The following is a 16,619-nucleotide window of genomic DNA, read 5'->3' as shown; positions in this document are numbered from 1 at the left end:
GGGATTTTTTTGTATCAACGAAGCCAAACACAACAACCCAAATCATCATGACCATATGTTAAGTCCAAAGTTCTATTAGAACATACACGAGAAAAAGACACCAAGGCTACAGAACCATCTGCTTTTATAACATTTAGAAACCTAAAATATCAAGTTTTTGGTCAACACTTATATACTTTAAAAGCAATACCGTGATACATTGTTCAAAACATGCACACCCAAATGTCCTGTTTAATTAAATCTTTCATTCAAGAAATGCAATTTTTGCCAACATGAGAAAACCCCTCATCACTTCTGAAATTGAACCGAGTAGGAACCGGTGTTGGGATCTTTAACTGTTTTGAAGTTGTCAACGCTCATACCAAATCGGCCCAAAATGGAATTTCCCATTTCTTTGAGCTTGCCTGTAACATTAATGCAAATCATCAACATCCAAAGAACCACAAAATAGAAGTGTGAGCAATGACCATGATTGATTGGTGCCTATACTCCTTTGAAAGTAAAATGGAGAATCGTCATAAACAGAATACCATACGTTGTCTCAGATCAAACAGGAATAAAGATGTTAATCTACAAACCAAAACAAATCCCCTTTAGAAGAATTTGAGATGATTCAATGACAATCAGTCAAGAAGAGATCAAATAATCCGAACCTAAAAATTAAAAGGCAATCTCATGGATTCCAGAACAGTAGCGACAGTACATTTAGCACGGAAGTGCATTTAGCCACAACACACACACTTAAAGCATTAAAGCTAACAGCATTTGGTCTTCCTCTTTTCCTTCTTTTTTAAAGTTTCTTGGTGAGTCATACTAAGTGAACTACAGCGGCAGAATGAATATACGGTACATAGGATGAATTATTCTAGCAGATAGTTATAAACCACTAGAAAGGCAATTTCAACTGCCGGAAGATGAGTCAAGTATCAACTCTACAAAACAAAATGAATGAGAATATAGCTGTGCGCAGCTGTTTCTGGAAGAGCATTGGTCTAGACAAACTGATGCTATTTTTTTAAAATGAAGGTAATATACTAAACGAATGCCATTACTACACCTTTTTTCAGAATGCAGATAAATGAATGATGTAAAATTTTAGGAAACTAATTGCTAAAGCATGTAAGTCCACAACCATGTGAATGACACACTTCTATTTAGCATTGTGATGGTCATTTCGATATTTTATTTTATTTTATAATTGCGGTGTCCGGGCCAGCTCGCGCACACCAATGTTTATTACCATAAATGATTGGCTAGGAACTGGTGACATGGACTATATACCCTTCCTGCTGACTAACATAAATAAGTGGAGAGAAATGTCAAACCATTCAAACAGTTGCATAGGAAGGAATCTCTACTATTTTACAGAGTTACATTAGAAAAGAAAATAGAGGTGTTTAGTCAATGCAAAGACAGGAGACTGTTAAGCTCACCAATCATCTCTTCTTTCATCTTTTCTCGCTTCTCATCAGCTAATGGCTTTAAACGCATCACAGTTCTCCTAGCTTGGTCATGTGAGGGTTCCAATTCCAAGATTTTTGTCATGTCTGCAAGATTTGAAAAACCAAACGGGAATAAGAGCAGAAACAAAGAGCCGAAGTAGAACTCTAGTTTTCAATTATTCACCAACCATGAACCATTTGAGTGGTGTGCAATTATTACCAGAGGCATATAACATACAAGGACTCTTTTTTTTATTTATTTCTCAGGTCAGAGAGTGGGAATAAGGAGAAGACATAGGAGAGCCTGACGGGAAAACACAAGATTTCCACCAAGTAGCCAGTAAATGCGAGTATGGGTACCACTTATTTAGTGATGCAGCTAAGAAGTACCAATCACAATGACATTGTACTGAATAATCATAATACAACTTCAGAACGCGATGTTTACCAGTGATGGCCTCTTCAAAGTGTTCGAGTTTTTCATGTGCCTCTGCTCTTCTAACCAGAGCCTTTATATATGTAGGATTTAGTTCTAATGCTTTTGTGCATTCCTTGATAGTCTCTTCAATTTTCCCCTGTAAATGAAAAGGTACAGTCGCTATCATTAGTAGATACAACAAAAACTCACACAGATAAACAAATTGGTACCTTACATACTACACGGGAAAAGTATAAAACAAAGACAAGGGAAAAGCAAAGGAAACAGTGGAAATTGTTTCTAATGTGTGCAAAGTAAAACTACTACTTTTTTAAAGTATGAAGTGAACTTATAAATTCTATTTTTTGAAATTGCCAAAAAATAGTGAGATGCAATTGTTTCTTGTATGCCTTTCACTTGGAACAATACACAAAAGGATAGGTACCACATTGTTTCTCTAAGCTACACATCTTCTCACCTTATCTTTTTCCTTGTCAATAACTCTAATATAGAACCACACAGCCCGATGCTCTAGAGTTTCTATTTCAAACATTGAGGTAGTTAGATAACTAGTGTCAAATGATTCATGATTGCAATACCCTCTCAATGACTTATTGGAGCCTTTCAACTACTAACCAATAGACAGTTTCACATCATGCCAGTGTTACCCCCAGCATACGGAACCCTAATAAGGAAGATGCTGGTAGCTTATAATTGGACAAATAATACCAAATGCCCCTTTTATACTACTCCGAGAGCAGGAAAAAGATAAGAACACGTAAATCGTCCTCATGCCCCCTCAACTTCTAAAGATAACAGTCTTTTGGCTGGATCTCTCTCTTATCTGGCAACCCACCTATAAAAGGGGCAACAAAGCCCCATTACTGGAGCTATAAAGATTTTGTAACTATGCATGATAAGAACTCATTGCAATCAAAAGTGGTAAAACAGTTTCCCAAAGCATGGCAACAATGTAAGTGCGTCTATTTGCCAACAAAAAAATTGCACTTGAGGAAGTCATACAAAAGAAAGTGCAATAGATAGACATTAAAGAAAAAGCAATAGGTATAAACCTCCTATTACAAAGATCAAAATACAGATTACTCTCTTCAGTACTTTTTTGTGGGGCGGTGGCATACTGTCATCTCACTCATCCCTATCATTCAGCGAGACACAAGAACGGAGGTGTAAAAGGAAAGATAATATAACTTAATGAATAGAGACAAGAAAAATTTATTAGGTTGTTACAGATTTGAGCAGACTGAGTTTGGGGGTCAATAATTAATACTACAGTTTTTTTTAGCCTACAGTACGAGTCTGCATGCTCGTTAATTTCAGGTGCTAACTTCATATAAAGCAGATATCTACAAAATCTGATCTGAGCTAAAATTGAACATTCACAGAAACAAGTGCAGATGGAACAGCATATGCAGAAATTATAGGGAATCACCTATGATTAAAAATAGCTACCTGGAAAAGGAACAAAAAAAAAACTGAGATAACCACAATGAAACAGTATGGTTCACCACTGAGGACACATCAGAGCTAATGAAGTTGGTAAAAGTCATTATCGCTAAATAATAATAGAACAGTAGTTATCATATAAAGGAATCTCGCAATCCACCTATCAGTTGATGTACTTTCATCATAGGCTATCTCAAAAGGGATGAACTATTTCTACATAACGTAGAATTTAACTGTTTCATAAGAATCGTAAAGCATAAAACCATACTAGCACTGATTATCTCGAATAGATGTGACATCTTTCTCATAGACTACAAACATCTCCATATGTTTAAGTTTTCAAGTTTTGCTTTAGACATATTCCCCAAACAAGATATGACCGTCATGCAAACTTAATTATCAGGTCCAATCAAAGCAGCTTTAAAGGGATATAGAAGACAAAACTATTATTAGTTTGTTTTTAGCCCGTCAGAATTTCTTTTTGATCATGAAAAGGTAATTCCGTTGATATCCAGCAACAAGAGTGCGTGGAGAACATATATAGAATAGCTCTTTTACATGTTGTGTAAAGGCTCAAAAAGTTAAGCATGGCTTCTACTAGCCAGTCAGAATTTCTAATATCCAATATATAGAAGGACGACATCTGTCTTTTGAATGTTCAAATGATCAGCAAAATCTGCAAACTTGATTTCAGTATTTATTTGTGAGCTAACTAAATTAATATACTAAAAAAGCAGTAAGAATCTGAGCAGAACAATACAAATCAATGAAGAGCTATACAGTCCTGAACAAAATAAATGCTAAATGTAAAAGCTTCTGACAATTTCAGCGAGAACTATTCTTTAGAAAAGCCTAACCAATCTGCACTTGGAACCCATGGCAAAATTTAGACATTATGAATCTGATGCAGAGTGTACAAAATGCATACACTGAGCTTACCAGTTTGGTGAAACAAGCTGCACGATTAGCATAGCATATTGAACGAATTTCAGTACTTGAAGGAATATCTGCTGCAACTTGCAAAGCTAGCTCATATTTTGACAATGCCTCTTCATAAAGCCCATCCTTAAACAATGCATTGCCTTCAACTTTCGCATCATTTGCTTGAGCCAAGGCTTTCTGCTCCTCAAAATGAAAGGATCATATCAATAATTGTTGAGAGCTATTATCTTAGTACAGTTTCACCAACTAAGAACAACGACATACCCACTGTAATACCAGAATAGGCAGTAGTGATAGTTGAAATGGCAATGGACAAAACCTTAAAACATATTAACAAGAGAAAGAAGGCCAGGCAGATTGGATTCACACAAATACATTTATGATGAAATCCCTCAATGTCGAAAGGGAAAAATCAAACGGAGGAAGAGAAATAGTAGTTGAATTTGCATGTAGATAACTTCCCCATAGCTGCGAGGAGGACATTTTTTTCATTAATAATACACCAAGACAGTGTCAAGTACATACTAGTAACATGTTACAGATCCGCAAGACATTCCTAGCTGCAAAAAGGATATTAGTTATATCAAAAGACTCTTGGCGTTTCATATAACTTTCTGGTGCAAGGAGAAGATACTATTATGCAGAGATGATTGTGCTACTTGATTGTTTTCAGTTGTGGTCGAGCCACTCAGTTATCATGTAAACATCTATTAGCACCACCTTTTGTAATATCAATGAAATGAAATTTGTCTCGTCAAAAGAACAGAATCACTAGTGAGAATTAAAACAAACTGAGAAAAAATTCCCTAATTCTACTCAGTTCCTCTGAGACACTGTCTCAAGAAACTAAAATAGGAATCTCGAATTTGCAGGCTTTAAATTCTGATCACGGCATTTTTTCCAGATGCACCATTTCAAGGAACCACGATCAGAACCTCAAACTATAACCTTCAATCGAAAAACAATAAAAAGAAACTACAGAACTCAAACATTAATTTTTTATAACCGTGATGTCCGGGCCAACTTGCGCACACCTCAACTAATTACACGAGATACTTGCCACCATTGCCACCTCCCACTGATAACATGTACTAGATAACTCTGCCCACAAACAAATAGGGAGAAATCACCTATGTCTTTATTTGTGTTGAGATTTGAAACTGAGACCTAATGATTCTCAACCTACTTCATCAACCACTAAGCCACACCCTTGGGTGCAAACTCGAAAACATTATTTTTTTTAATAAACATAGTATCTGGACCAACTTGGTTGTCACCTCCCACCAGCAACATGTATTAGGTAAATCTACCCTGCCCATCAAGGCTATGACAAATGAGAAAAAATCACCTAATGTTTTTATATCTATTAAGATTTGAATATGAAACCTTATGATTCTCAACCCACTTCATCAACCACTAGGTCACACCCTTGGTGCAAACTCAAAAACATCATTTTTTCATAATCATGGTATCCGGTCCAGCTTTGGTTTTCACCTAAAATGTTTATCTCGATTGAGATTTGAGCGTGAGACCTCAGGATTTTCAACCTCTTCATCAACCACTAGCCACTAGGCAAACGTAAAAACATTATACACAATGTACAACTGATTAAACCAAGCTAAACTTACCTAAGCTCATCACAATCACTGTCCAATGCCTAACAGAAGCAAAAAATAGCAACATCAGTTAATAAATTAAAAAAACTATAAAAGAATAAAACTTTACCTCATTCAACTGTTCCTGATTTACTTCAGGCTGCTGCTCCTGCGTCTTCTCCTTCAACAAATCTCCATCAGATGAAGACGACGCCGTATTGATCGTGTTTTCAGATTCCCTATTACTTCCATTCTCGGTTCCGTTCAGTTCCGTATCGCTCGCAGTCTCGTATCCATCCGACACGTAACCAGAGGGCGCCGCCTCCGCTGCTGCCGCCGCCGTCGAAGTTTTACCGGTGGCCGGTGAATCTACTTGTTCAATCGACACCATTTCTATGAGCTTCTGGAAGTTTCTTCTTCGTCTTTCAGCCTTCTCTGTGAAAAAATAATTTGCTTGTGAATCCAGAAAGCTCTGATTTATATATGGATGTAAGCAGTGAATCTAACGACGCCGTTTTTAGCATCTCGTGGAATTCGGGTCGGATTGGGTCGGGTCAGGTCAAATAACACAAAACAATATTAGGCGAATCCAAATTTATATCGAAAAAAGTACCAAACGAATCTTACGAGAAATCTAAATTTATGTAGGAAAAGATACCAAACAGATCTTAGGAGAAATCCAAATTTACATAGGAAAAAGTACGAATTTTAGAAATAAATCAAATTTATGTAGGAAAAAATACCAATGGATTTGAGGAGACATGCAAATTTACGTAGGAAATAGTACCAAGTAAATTTTAGGAGAAATCCAAATTTATGTAGGAAAAAGTATCAAACGAAATTTACGAGAAATCTAAACTTATGTAGGAAAAGATACCAAACAGATCTTAGGAGAAATCCAAATTTATGTAGGAAAAAGTACAGATTTTAGAAAATATTCAAATTGAAAAGAATATCAGACCGATCTGAGGAGACAAATTTACATAGGAAAAGGCACCAAGTGAATTTTAGAAAAAATCCAAATTTACGTTAAAAAAGATATCAAATTAAAATTGAGAAAAAATCCGAATTTATATTGGAAAAGGACAATAAACGAATCATAATTCTCAAAGGTTTAGGTTAAATAAATTATCTATAAATACACTAAAACTTCATTAATTCAATCAATTGAAAGTTTATAATTCACAAAGCTTCTCGAAAAAAGAAAAATCATCATGGCAAAAAACAGTTTTTTATTATTTCTCTTTATATTTTCTCTTAGTTTTTCAACCTTGATAATTTCTTCATCTTCTTTTAATCCAACAAATATTAATATTATTAACCCCAAAAATAATCTTCCAAATACATTATTAAAAAAAGGGTACGTTTCTATGTCAATTATTCTTGAAAATACCCTAAATAATTTTATTTCTTCTTCGCCTAATACCACCAATTTCACCATATTTTGTCCTACTGAAAAAGCTTTTTTAAAAATATTTCCAAAATATCAAGATCCTCCAAATAGATTAATTCAATATCATATTGTTCCTTTGGGATTAAATAAAAATGTTCTTGAAACATTTTTTCATAGAGGGTCCAAGTTAAAAACCCTACTTCTTGATCATTCAATTGTTGTTACTACATTGCCTCGATCAAAAAAAGTTTCTATTAACAACGTTGATATTGCTGAATGGGATGTTTATAATGATGGACGTGTGATCGTGCATGGAATTGATGAATTTTTTGATCCAGCGTTGGAGACATTACTTTTTTATGGACACAACATTGGTAGTTCATCCGGTGTGGAGAAGAAAATTGAACAGAAGACGTATGGTTTTACGTATAGAGATTTTGTCAACTATTGGCTTAAACATCTTCGGTCCATTGTTCAATTAATTTGGCTTCGTTGGCCTTGTAATTGCGTTCCTTTGTTACATATATAGATATAGATATAGATTATCATGTTTTGGAGGCCGAGGATTATATAGACGATCATAGTGTTCAAGGAGGAAAATTAGATCAAGGTTCAATTAATTACATAGGTATAGTTTAATTAGATTACTATTTTTTGCAATGTTGTCTTTATTTTAATTTGTTTGTTTAGTTGAATTATTGGTATGGTATTTTTCTTTCTATCATAAAATAGTGGAATAAGGGTCTGAAAAATACTCCAACTTTGGTCGGATTTGTTGTTGCGATACTAAACTTTCATAAGGACCTATTACCTCCTAGACTATTTAATACCATATTTTTTACCCCCTGAACTATTTAATAGTGTATTTTAAAGGTATATATGTGCTCACGTGGACACATTACTATTTATAATTTTGCATTGTTTTTTATGTCAATGTGGACAAATATATATGTTTAAAATACGGTATTAAATAGTCTATGGAGGTAATAGGTCCTCATAAAAGTTTAGTATCGCAACAGCAAATCCGACCATAGTTGGAGTATTTTTCAGACCCTTATCCCTAAAATAGTTAGTATTACATTATCTGTTTTTCTTGTCAATATATTAGTATTTCATTGAGCTTCTAAGAGTTTCTCACATATGTTTTTAAAAAAAACATAGTATTTCATTGAGCTTCTAAGAGTTTCTCACATATGTTTAAAAAAAAAACAATAATGGTATGCTTATTTATTCGATTTCTCAACAAATTCAATGAGCGTAATTAAACACACAAAGAAGTCAATGAATTTTAACATCTATTATATATACATAAAAACTTAACACTGTATATACATATAATTTTTTATCGAAGAAGATTCAGATAAACGCCATGCTCCTACATATAGAAGTGATACCAAACTGGATTCAGATTGAAAATTTTCTCATCAGTTCTTTTTTTTCATGTATTTTGACATAGATTATGTACTGTTTCATACATTTTATTCACTACTTGCAAAAATAATTGAATATTAATCATCTAATTCCTGCCCCTTTTAAACTTTCCTTTCCCTCCATAAAGACAATAACTATGCCTACCATAATGAACAAAGGACATGTACTATAATCACCCAAAACGCTAATTTTTTCTGTATCGTTCCAATTTTATCAGAACAGTATGAGTCTAGAATACCGATGAATTTACCAAAAAATTGAGTGATTTCTTCCAGAGAATGGGGTCGTTGGAGATATCCAGGTCACCGTAAAAGTTAGCATATTGATTTAAGATCTCTTTGGGCATTGGCAATATGATTGATGTAGTCAAGTTCTGAACAAATTTGATGAAACCTGTGAAGGAAACTTTCATATAAGTATAGGGACATGAGATGGACAAAAAAAAATCATATAACTCATGTTAACTGCAATCAATTCGACGTGTATCAGAGGGGTGAAAACTTGATGAAAAATCATTATCTAGAACAGCATGAATTCTAAAAATTTTGCATCCAAGTTTCATGATTCATTATTCTGGAGAAAAATGGATAACTCAAGTACTAGGACTTCATAAGAACTACTTCAACTGAGAATGAAACTTGCCAAAATAAAGCAAAACTTTGGAAGATGAAATAAACTTTTTTTTCGTTTTTATCCCTCCCTAGTAGCTCCCACCTTTTTTGCTCCCTTGGTGACTCGAACCCAAAATCTTAGAGTTGGAGGTGTAGGGTGCTTACCATTTGAGCAACCCTCTTGTCAAAAATGAATAAACTTTATTAGGCCTTCAACATGAAGAAAGCTTCTTGATAATCTCATTTTCCCTATTCTACTCCCTCCATCCCAAACTACTTGACATATTTCCATTTTATTTTTTTATAACCATGGTATCTGGACCAACTTGCAATCTTGCACTCACATAGACTATTATACCGGGTACTTCTACCTCCTACCAATACAGATATTTGATTTACTTCCCTTTTTTACCTTTTCTTTGTAACGATGGTGTCTAGGCCAGGTTGCGCTCACATGAATTATCCTACCGGATACCTACTACTAACCTACAACCAAGACAGATACTTGATCTACTTCCCTTTTTATATATGCAGATATATTTTGTTATTCCTACGCTTATTGCAGCATCTGTTCGCCTTTTTTGATTGGCAAAGGTATACAACATCTATTCATATTTCAAACCACGTTTTTTAACATTTCTATACCAAACTTGATATGAATTAAATTCAAGCATTTGTCATAGATCTTGATAACTGCACAAATCAAACTAAATCATACAGATTGAGACGGAGGGATAGATACTTCAAGAAAGTTATAGATGAACTTTTGCACACGTTGTCTAAAGTAGTAAAATAAAAGACATGACTAAACCTTTTTAAGGGAAAGAAAAGATTACCTTTAGATGGTGTGGCATGATTTTTATATCATAGGGCACATGAAGCCAAGCCTCGGGTGGATAGTACAAAAAATTCTCGGGCTTACTAGTATAGATATCTGCATATTGATGAATGTGGTAAGCAAAAGCAGATTCCTGACCAGTATCAGTGAGGAACGTAGCTCCAAACGATTTATTGAACATTCCCTTCATTTTGTAGCGAGTCTTTTGTCTCTCATCATTGAGCTCCCTAAGGAGAGACTTGTATGCTTCACTTGTCATACTACTAGTTGCGGTGGCATGAAGCCTACCAAGAAGTTCTTGCATTATGTGAAACTTCGCCTGAATGGGGGAAGGAGGGGAAGAGATTAAAGCTAGTTAGTAACGAAATGGATATATCTGACGGAAAAGAACAATCTGCCTTTCGAGTACAAACGTTTATATAGTGTGTGGATAATGTAAGCCTATTTACAGCAAACACATTCGGATAAGACATATGGCCAAATGAAAGCAAGTCACCAATACATCGAGAAAATTCTGTGTTAAACTCATTTGAAGCAGTTTATGAAGCAAACTTTTGTCCTAATTAAACAATCTGCTTAGACAGTGGCAGTTCATTTAAGTAAGAGTGCAGGACAAGTCGATGAAAATAGGTGGCGATCTCTCTAATGAGACAAAACCAACAACATAATACCCAGTGTAATCCCATGAGTGGGGTATGGGGAGGGTAGAGTGTACGCAAACCTTACTCCTACCTTGAAAGGTAGAGTTCTAATAAGACAACAGCCCAAGGAAACTCACATGTAGAGCAATTAAATTGTTAGCCATTCCAATGTGAATGCATCCTAAATGCATAATTAGGAAAACCATGAATTACGATATGGTTTAGGAAGTTGAGGATGCTTCGTATAGATCTTCCAATGTACATTTAAAACCTTCTAAATTCAACGTAGCTACAACAAGATACTGCATCATACCATGGTCTTCGCAATTCATGAAATGTTTACAGAATCAAATAATCAAGTCGTATACACATGCAATCAACATCAGGACCCTTCTCACAACACGTATCATATAATTCTATAACCGAACGTGCAGTTTCAAGTGATTGATGAAAGACCATCAAGTTATACCTGTTCAAATCTGTAAGAATTATCATTCTGAATCATGATCTCACTCTGGAAACAAAAAAGACAACAGGAGTTAACTAAACTTTTGATCAACAAAAGACGGAATATAGGACATTTTGACAAAACAATAGAAAAAAGAGAGGACATAAACCTCTCTCCCATCATAGATTCTGAAACGACGTGTTAAATAAGGATAACAACAAGTGATGCATTTTATTGTACCCAAGGTGCGCCCTAGTGGTCAATGAAATGGGTGCAAATACGGGAGACCAAAGTTCAAACTCCAGCAGAGACAAAAAAAACATTAGGTGGTTTTTTCCCAACTTCAGATAGGAAGGTATGGAGGTCGAAGATTATGGTAGAAGGTTAGCAGGTAATTGATTGTTGTTGCACTTTGTGTGGAAAAGGCAGGGAGCTAGCCTCCTTTCTTCTATTAGTAGTATCATTTAGTTATTCTGTAGTTCCCTATTATTCAATATGTATTACTATTTGTTGCTGGATTTGTTTTGTATATTGCTATTTTGGTGTTTTATTTTTCTTGCAATCCTGCATCAGATACTTTTCTTTTGAGCCAAGGGTCTACAAGAAACAACCTCTTTACCTCACAAAGGTAGGGGTAAGGTCGGCGTACATCCTACCCTCCACATACCCCACTTGTGGGATTACACCGGGTAAGGTGGTGTTGTTGTTGTCTAAACTATAGTGGGTAGAGTTAGTGGAACGTTGCAGGTATCCGATGGAATAGTCAAGCTACGCAAGCTAGCCCGGACACCACCGCCTCACTAAAAGTAAACTATATATAATCCAGATTCCCAGTCCCTATTTTAAACTAGTAAGGCCTTATACAGTGTATAAATATGCTTCATATTGATATCAAGAGTTTACGCTTCAACAACTTCTGCAATAAACAAGCAGGAACAAAGAATTCTTGGTCGAAAACAAATCATCTTTTATTGCTAAGGGTAGTTTTTATATGTTAAATTTACATAGTTAGAAGCTTATATAAGGAGCAGTACAAGTTAATACTATTTTTTAATGGTTAAGTTATTTAGCAAATATTTGAGAAGATCCATTATACAAGAAAAATTAGTTAAATCTCCAAATAGTTATAGTACGATGTAAAACGGTACAGATGGAGACTATGGCTAAAATAGAAATAGGCATAACATAAACAGAATAAAAACTAAAAGAAAGCATACCTTCAATTCATGGATGATGGCAGCAGTCCGCCACCCTGCTTTTGAAGGACCTCTGAGATCACTAAAGAGGTGATCCCCAAAATATATCACCTGAAGTTTCATGAGAGCTTATCTCAGTAATGTAATGAACGAGGTTGGGAGATGAAATGGATATATACATAGAAATGAGACGGTCTGTCTAAGTTAACTTGTCAAACTTGCATATATATAATAACAGAAAACAAAGTTTCCTAGCCATGAAAAAGCTGTAGTATTTTGTTAAGCATACCTCTGGACCTTTCCACTTTGTAATCTGCAAGAATGCTTTAAGGCATCCATGGTAGTAAATTTTACCGGGCAAGAAAGCATCAACTTTTGTAAAAGCCAATGTGTCCTTCTCCACATCATAGCAGCTGCAGAACATTCAATAAATACAATGAGGCAATACTGTATGTGATAGTAGCACAAGACAGTTAGCCTTAAGAAGAGGATATTGGTGGAAAATGTTTTATATAGTGAATTGCAACATAGAAGAAGACGTGCTACGTCCTAAAAACCAAATCAAAATAGTCATAATTAAAAAAAAAAAACAGAACTCTCTTATTAATCCCAAAAACAATGATGATGGGCAGGAATGGCATAGTTGGAACCAGTGTTATATGCAATGAAAACTTGGCAGAGAACTTAATGGTAGAGAACCAAACCGAAATGGATGGTCCGATTTGTAAAACTCTGGCTTGTTTGCTTTAGCAATTACGACATCAAAAAGTTCCTTCCAGGAATCTTGCTGACCCAAAGAATCCTAATGAAATATATACCAAAAAGAAAAGGTGTCAAGTTGGAGAACTCATTTTACTTCCAGACTAATAGAACAAAGTAACAATAGACAATACAATCAAAGCAGACACGAAAAGAAAGATGCAAGTATCAAACTGTATTCCCTAGGGGAAAATGAGGTTATGCTCATCCTAACCACAAAAATCTTGAGTAATCTAATAATATTACCATAATTGTGAACTACAAGAAGTGGTAATATAGGGTGCATTTCGTTAAAAAAATAGAACTTGGGACTAACTTGGAACCAAAAGGCTAGCTAGTGGTGAGAACTGTTCAAGATCATATGAAGAGACTACAACCCATGCTCAACTAAATTAACACCCTCCAGCACAGCCAGGATTTGGACATTCAGAAGGAACGATACAACATGGGTGACCTCAACATAGGCTGGCCAACATCAGGGAAGGGTCCACCTCCAGAACATGTTAAAAAAATGGACCTTGGGAGTTGGGACAAACTCAACTCCAAAAGCTAGCTCAAGTGGTGTAATTCGCAAAGACCATGTAAAGACACTACAATTCATACACTTAACAGGACCGACGGGGAATTCTAACATACCAAACTATACCTCAAACTAATGAATTAATGTCACAAAGAAAAGCAACTTGCTTAACTTAATGTGCAGCTCCAGAAAAAGGAACTAAGAAACAGTTGCAGATGTATAAAATTTAAAGCACTTAAATGAAGCATGAAAAGAAAGATTGCCACAGTGCCAAAGAATCAACTAACACTTTTCGAAACAGGCTAGACCAAGCATTAGACGTGCAGATAATGTCCGGGAGTGGCATTACCAGAATACACACGCACCGTGAAAAGAATCACAGAGATACAGAGTCACAGATATATATAGAGAATTCAAGGGAAAGTGGGAAAGAAAGAATAGATCGCCAAAATAATTTTCTGCTATGGATCTTCTAAATGTCAAGTAATTAAAAAAAGGACACCAGCACACTAATTTCCACCATAAGTTCCCAGCTCCTTTTTGCACTTCGTAGTCCACTTATGCAACTAAAACTAAATCACCAGTAAAAGACAACAATGTTTCAGCTAGTTGAGGTCAAAATATTTCAGTGCAAGGAGTGCTCTTATCTTCTCTATTTACATGCCACAGATAAACACAAACTTACGAACACACTCTGCCAATGTCACATGTAAACTAAAATGGTAATGAAGTTCCAAGAAAAGTAGAGCTGATCATAAAAATTATCTAAGGAAGGTAGAATCGCAGACGAAGCAAACGAGCGATCCATATTAAGCCAAAAGATTACAAATTTGTATTGTTCCACTTGAAAATACCTGCAACATAAAGCGCATCCCTCCATCCACAAAATAAAAAGGCGAGTTGGTCAACAAGAAAAGTTTCTTTCCTTTATCCTTCAGCATCCTTAGAAAGCGTAGCAGCTGATCCTGGAAGAGAGATGGGTGAAATTAGGTCTAGAAGGTGAAAGTTCTGAAAGTTGCTATATGTACAGAGTAACTATGGTAATACTTACATTCTTTACAAGGTATCTGGGGGGGTCAGCAAGAATTCCTCTGTGAACTAACCCGCTATTATGAACATACTGTATCGCTCGATTCACATCTTCATATACGTAACGAGCATCAAATTCCAATTTAGCGTCAACAAAATGTTGCACAATATCAGCAATAAGGCAGGCCTGCAAAAAAGAAAATAAAAGAGAACCCAAGAGGTCAAAAAGCCACTAATAAAAATCTTCGGCAACTTATCTAATGCATCATTTTACTTTATTTGAAGACAACATTCTTGAAGATGAGAGAATCATTAATTGCCCCTAATCCCTATTACTCTGTACCTTTACTTTACACTACACAATCATGAGGTATGACTACCCAAATGTCCAAGATATTTGGAACACACTAAAAAGGAAAGAATGTCATAGAAGATGGAACAAAGTGAGTATTCTTTTCAATAAAGATCAGTTTGCTGTGGACTTCAAATGAAAATTTTCAAATGCTATTACTTGGATCAGATGAGGGAAGAACAAACTAAAATTAGATCAAACCAAAAGGGTCTGCTATGCTGAAAAATGTGCAGAAATCCAGAAAAAGTACACTTATGATCAATTATTTTTTCAGAAGAAGATTAAAAAATAAAAAGAGTGAGAGACTTGAGTTTAATAATTCCACATTCCATATCTTCCTCTTGTCTGTTCCTTTTTATTTTCTTGATCAGGCCCATCTTCCTTTTTTATTCTTCTTTAAATCTGTCACACATACTTCTTTACAAGATTCACATTTTACGAGAAGTGGAGGGCTTTTTATGTTATTCTAATGCCCTTTTATAAGAAATCAGATGAGAAGTGTAAGGTGTTAATGTGTTGTAAATAATCTAAAGAAACCAACTCTAGAAATGTGACAACCCTTCATCCATAAAATATGAGCTACAAAAAATATGGGACGAATAGAGTACAACGTTATCCGCTTTTGCTTAATTGATAAACAAAAAAGGATCTTTTAATAGTAGCCAGCCGATCATACGACTAACACATACATCAGGTAGCATAAGTCAAATAAAGAGCTGACCTATGAGCAGTTAAAGATGGTTTTAAACTATCCAATTGGAAATCTTACCAATTTTGTTTTGAATGGGAATATAGAGACATGAAGATGGCAATATCCACCTGCATCCCTACTTAAGAATTTGCTCTTGAGCATTTGACTATAAATTGTGGTAAGCATGTCCACTCTTGATGTCTCTTAATTGTGGTAAGAAAACGACAAGTTTGCACACAGTTGCTGCAACAAACAGCTTATATTTGTATTCCCATACTGCATAGCTGGTTTCTAAAGCATGTCCACTCTTGATGTCTCTTAATTTTTTAAAACATTTGTCACCAATATTTTTCATGATTTGGAGACCCATGCAGCTAAACAAAATATATATACATGCCTGATGAGTGCAATCTTGTTAGTAATGTGGAATGAGTTCTTCAATGCGTTAAAAAGTCAAATGTTAAAAGGGAAAATTGTGTTGATTGACAAGTAAAAGCAAGTGGTCAAGCAAGGAGCAAGAAAACTGAAACTGGTAAAAAATATAAGAGATCAAAACACTATAAACTAACCTCACTGAAACAAAAGAAATCCATCAAACAAACTAGTTCTCGTGCTTGATCACGGCCAATATGTCTTGTACCATACATCTCATCTATTTCCTCACGGCTGAGCTGCAAAATTTAGCATCAGTGAGCATCAGATTATCAACTATTAGATCCTTTCGGGTGTCAATTTTGTTTTGATACATACAACAAATCAACCAGCAAGGCATCCAACTTCCAAGAGAAACCCAATATTGAAGAAGGCATTCACATCTGGTAAAGACAGCACCCCCCCCCCCCCCCCCGG

General features: G+C 35.3%; 2 protein-coding genes across 2 annotated transcripts in view; both read right to left on the bottom strand.

The window, feature by feature from the left end:
• Positions 1–54: 54 nt before the first annotated feature.
• LOC102592083 (tetratricopeptide repeat protein 1) lies at positions 55–6,322 on the bottom strand. The gene is made up of 5 exons (XM_006343511.2): positions 5,992–6,322; positions 4,264–4,443; positions 1,891–2,017; positions 1,434–1,547; positions 55–404 (listed from the first exon to the last, which is right to left on the bottom strand). The coding sequence occupies exons 1-5, from the start codon at positions 6,250–6,252 to the stop codon at positions 289–291; spliced, it is 798 nt and encodes a 265-aa protein (XP_006343573.1). The 5' UTR covers positions 6,253–6,322; the 3' UTR covers positions 55–288.
• A 2,320-nt stretch (positions 6,323–8,642) lies between these two features.
• Positions 8,643–16,619, bottom strand: part of LOC102591749 (5'-nucleotidase domain-containing protein DDB_G0275467) — a 12,601-nt gene continuing 4,624 nt past the window's right edge. The window contains exons 6-14 of the mRNA XM_006343510.2: positions 16,340–16,441; positions 14,750–14,914; positions 14,553–14,663; positions 13,124–13,221; positions 12,709–12,832; positions 12,441–12,530; positions 11,245–11,289; positions 10,133–10,453; positions 8,643–9,078 (exon numbers count right to left, since the gene is read on the bottom strand). Of these exons, the coding sequence (XP_006343572.1) occupies positions 9,052–9,078; positions 10,133–10,453; positions 11,245–11,289; positions 12,441–12,530; positions 12,709–12,832; positions 13,124–13,221; positions 14,553–14,663; positions 14,750–14,914; positions 16,340–16,441 (1,083 nt within the window). The 3' untranslated portion in view covers positions 8,643–9,051. The remainder of the gene's footprint in view (positions 9,079–10,132; positions 10,454–11,244; positions 11,290–12,440; positions 12,531–12,708; positions 12,833–13,123; positions 13,222–14,552; positions 14,664–14,749; positions 14,915–16,339; positions 16,442–16,619) is intronic.

Source organism: Solanum tuberosum, unplaced genomic scaffold (assembly GCF_000226075.1).
Source record: "Solanum tuberosum cultivar DM 1-3 516 R44 unplaced genomic scaffold, SolTub_3.0 scf00047, whole genome shotgun sequence".
NCBI classification, from domain to species: Eukaryota; Viridiplantae; Streptophyta; class Magnoliopsida; order Solanales; family Solanaceae; genus Solanum; species Solanum tuberosum.
This window is presented reverse-complemented; position numbering and strand designations above follow the sequence as displayed.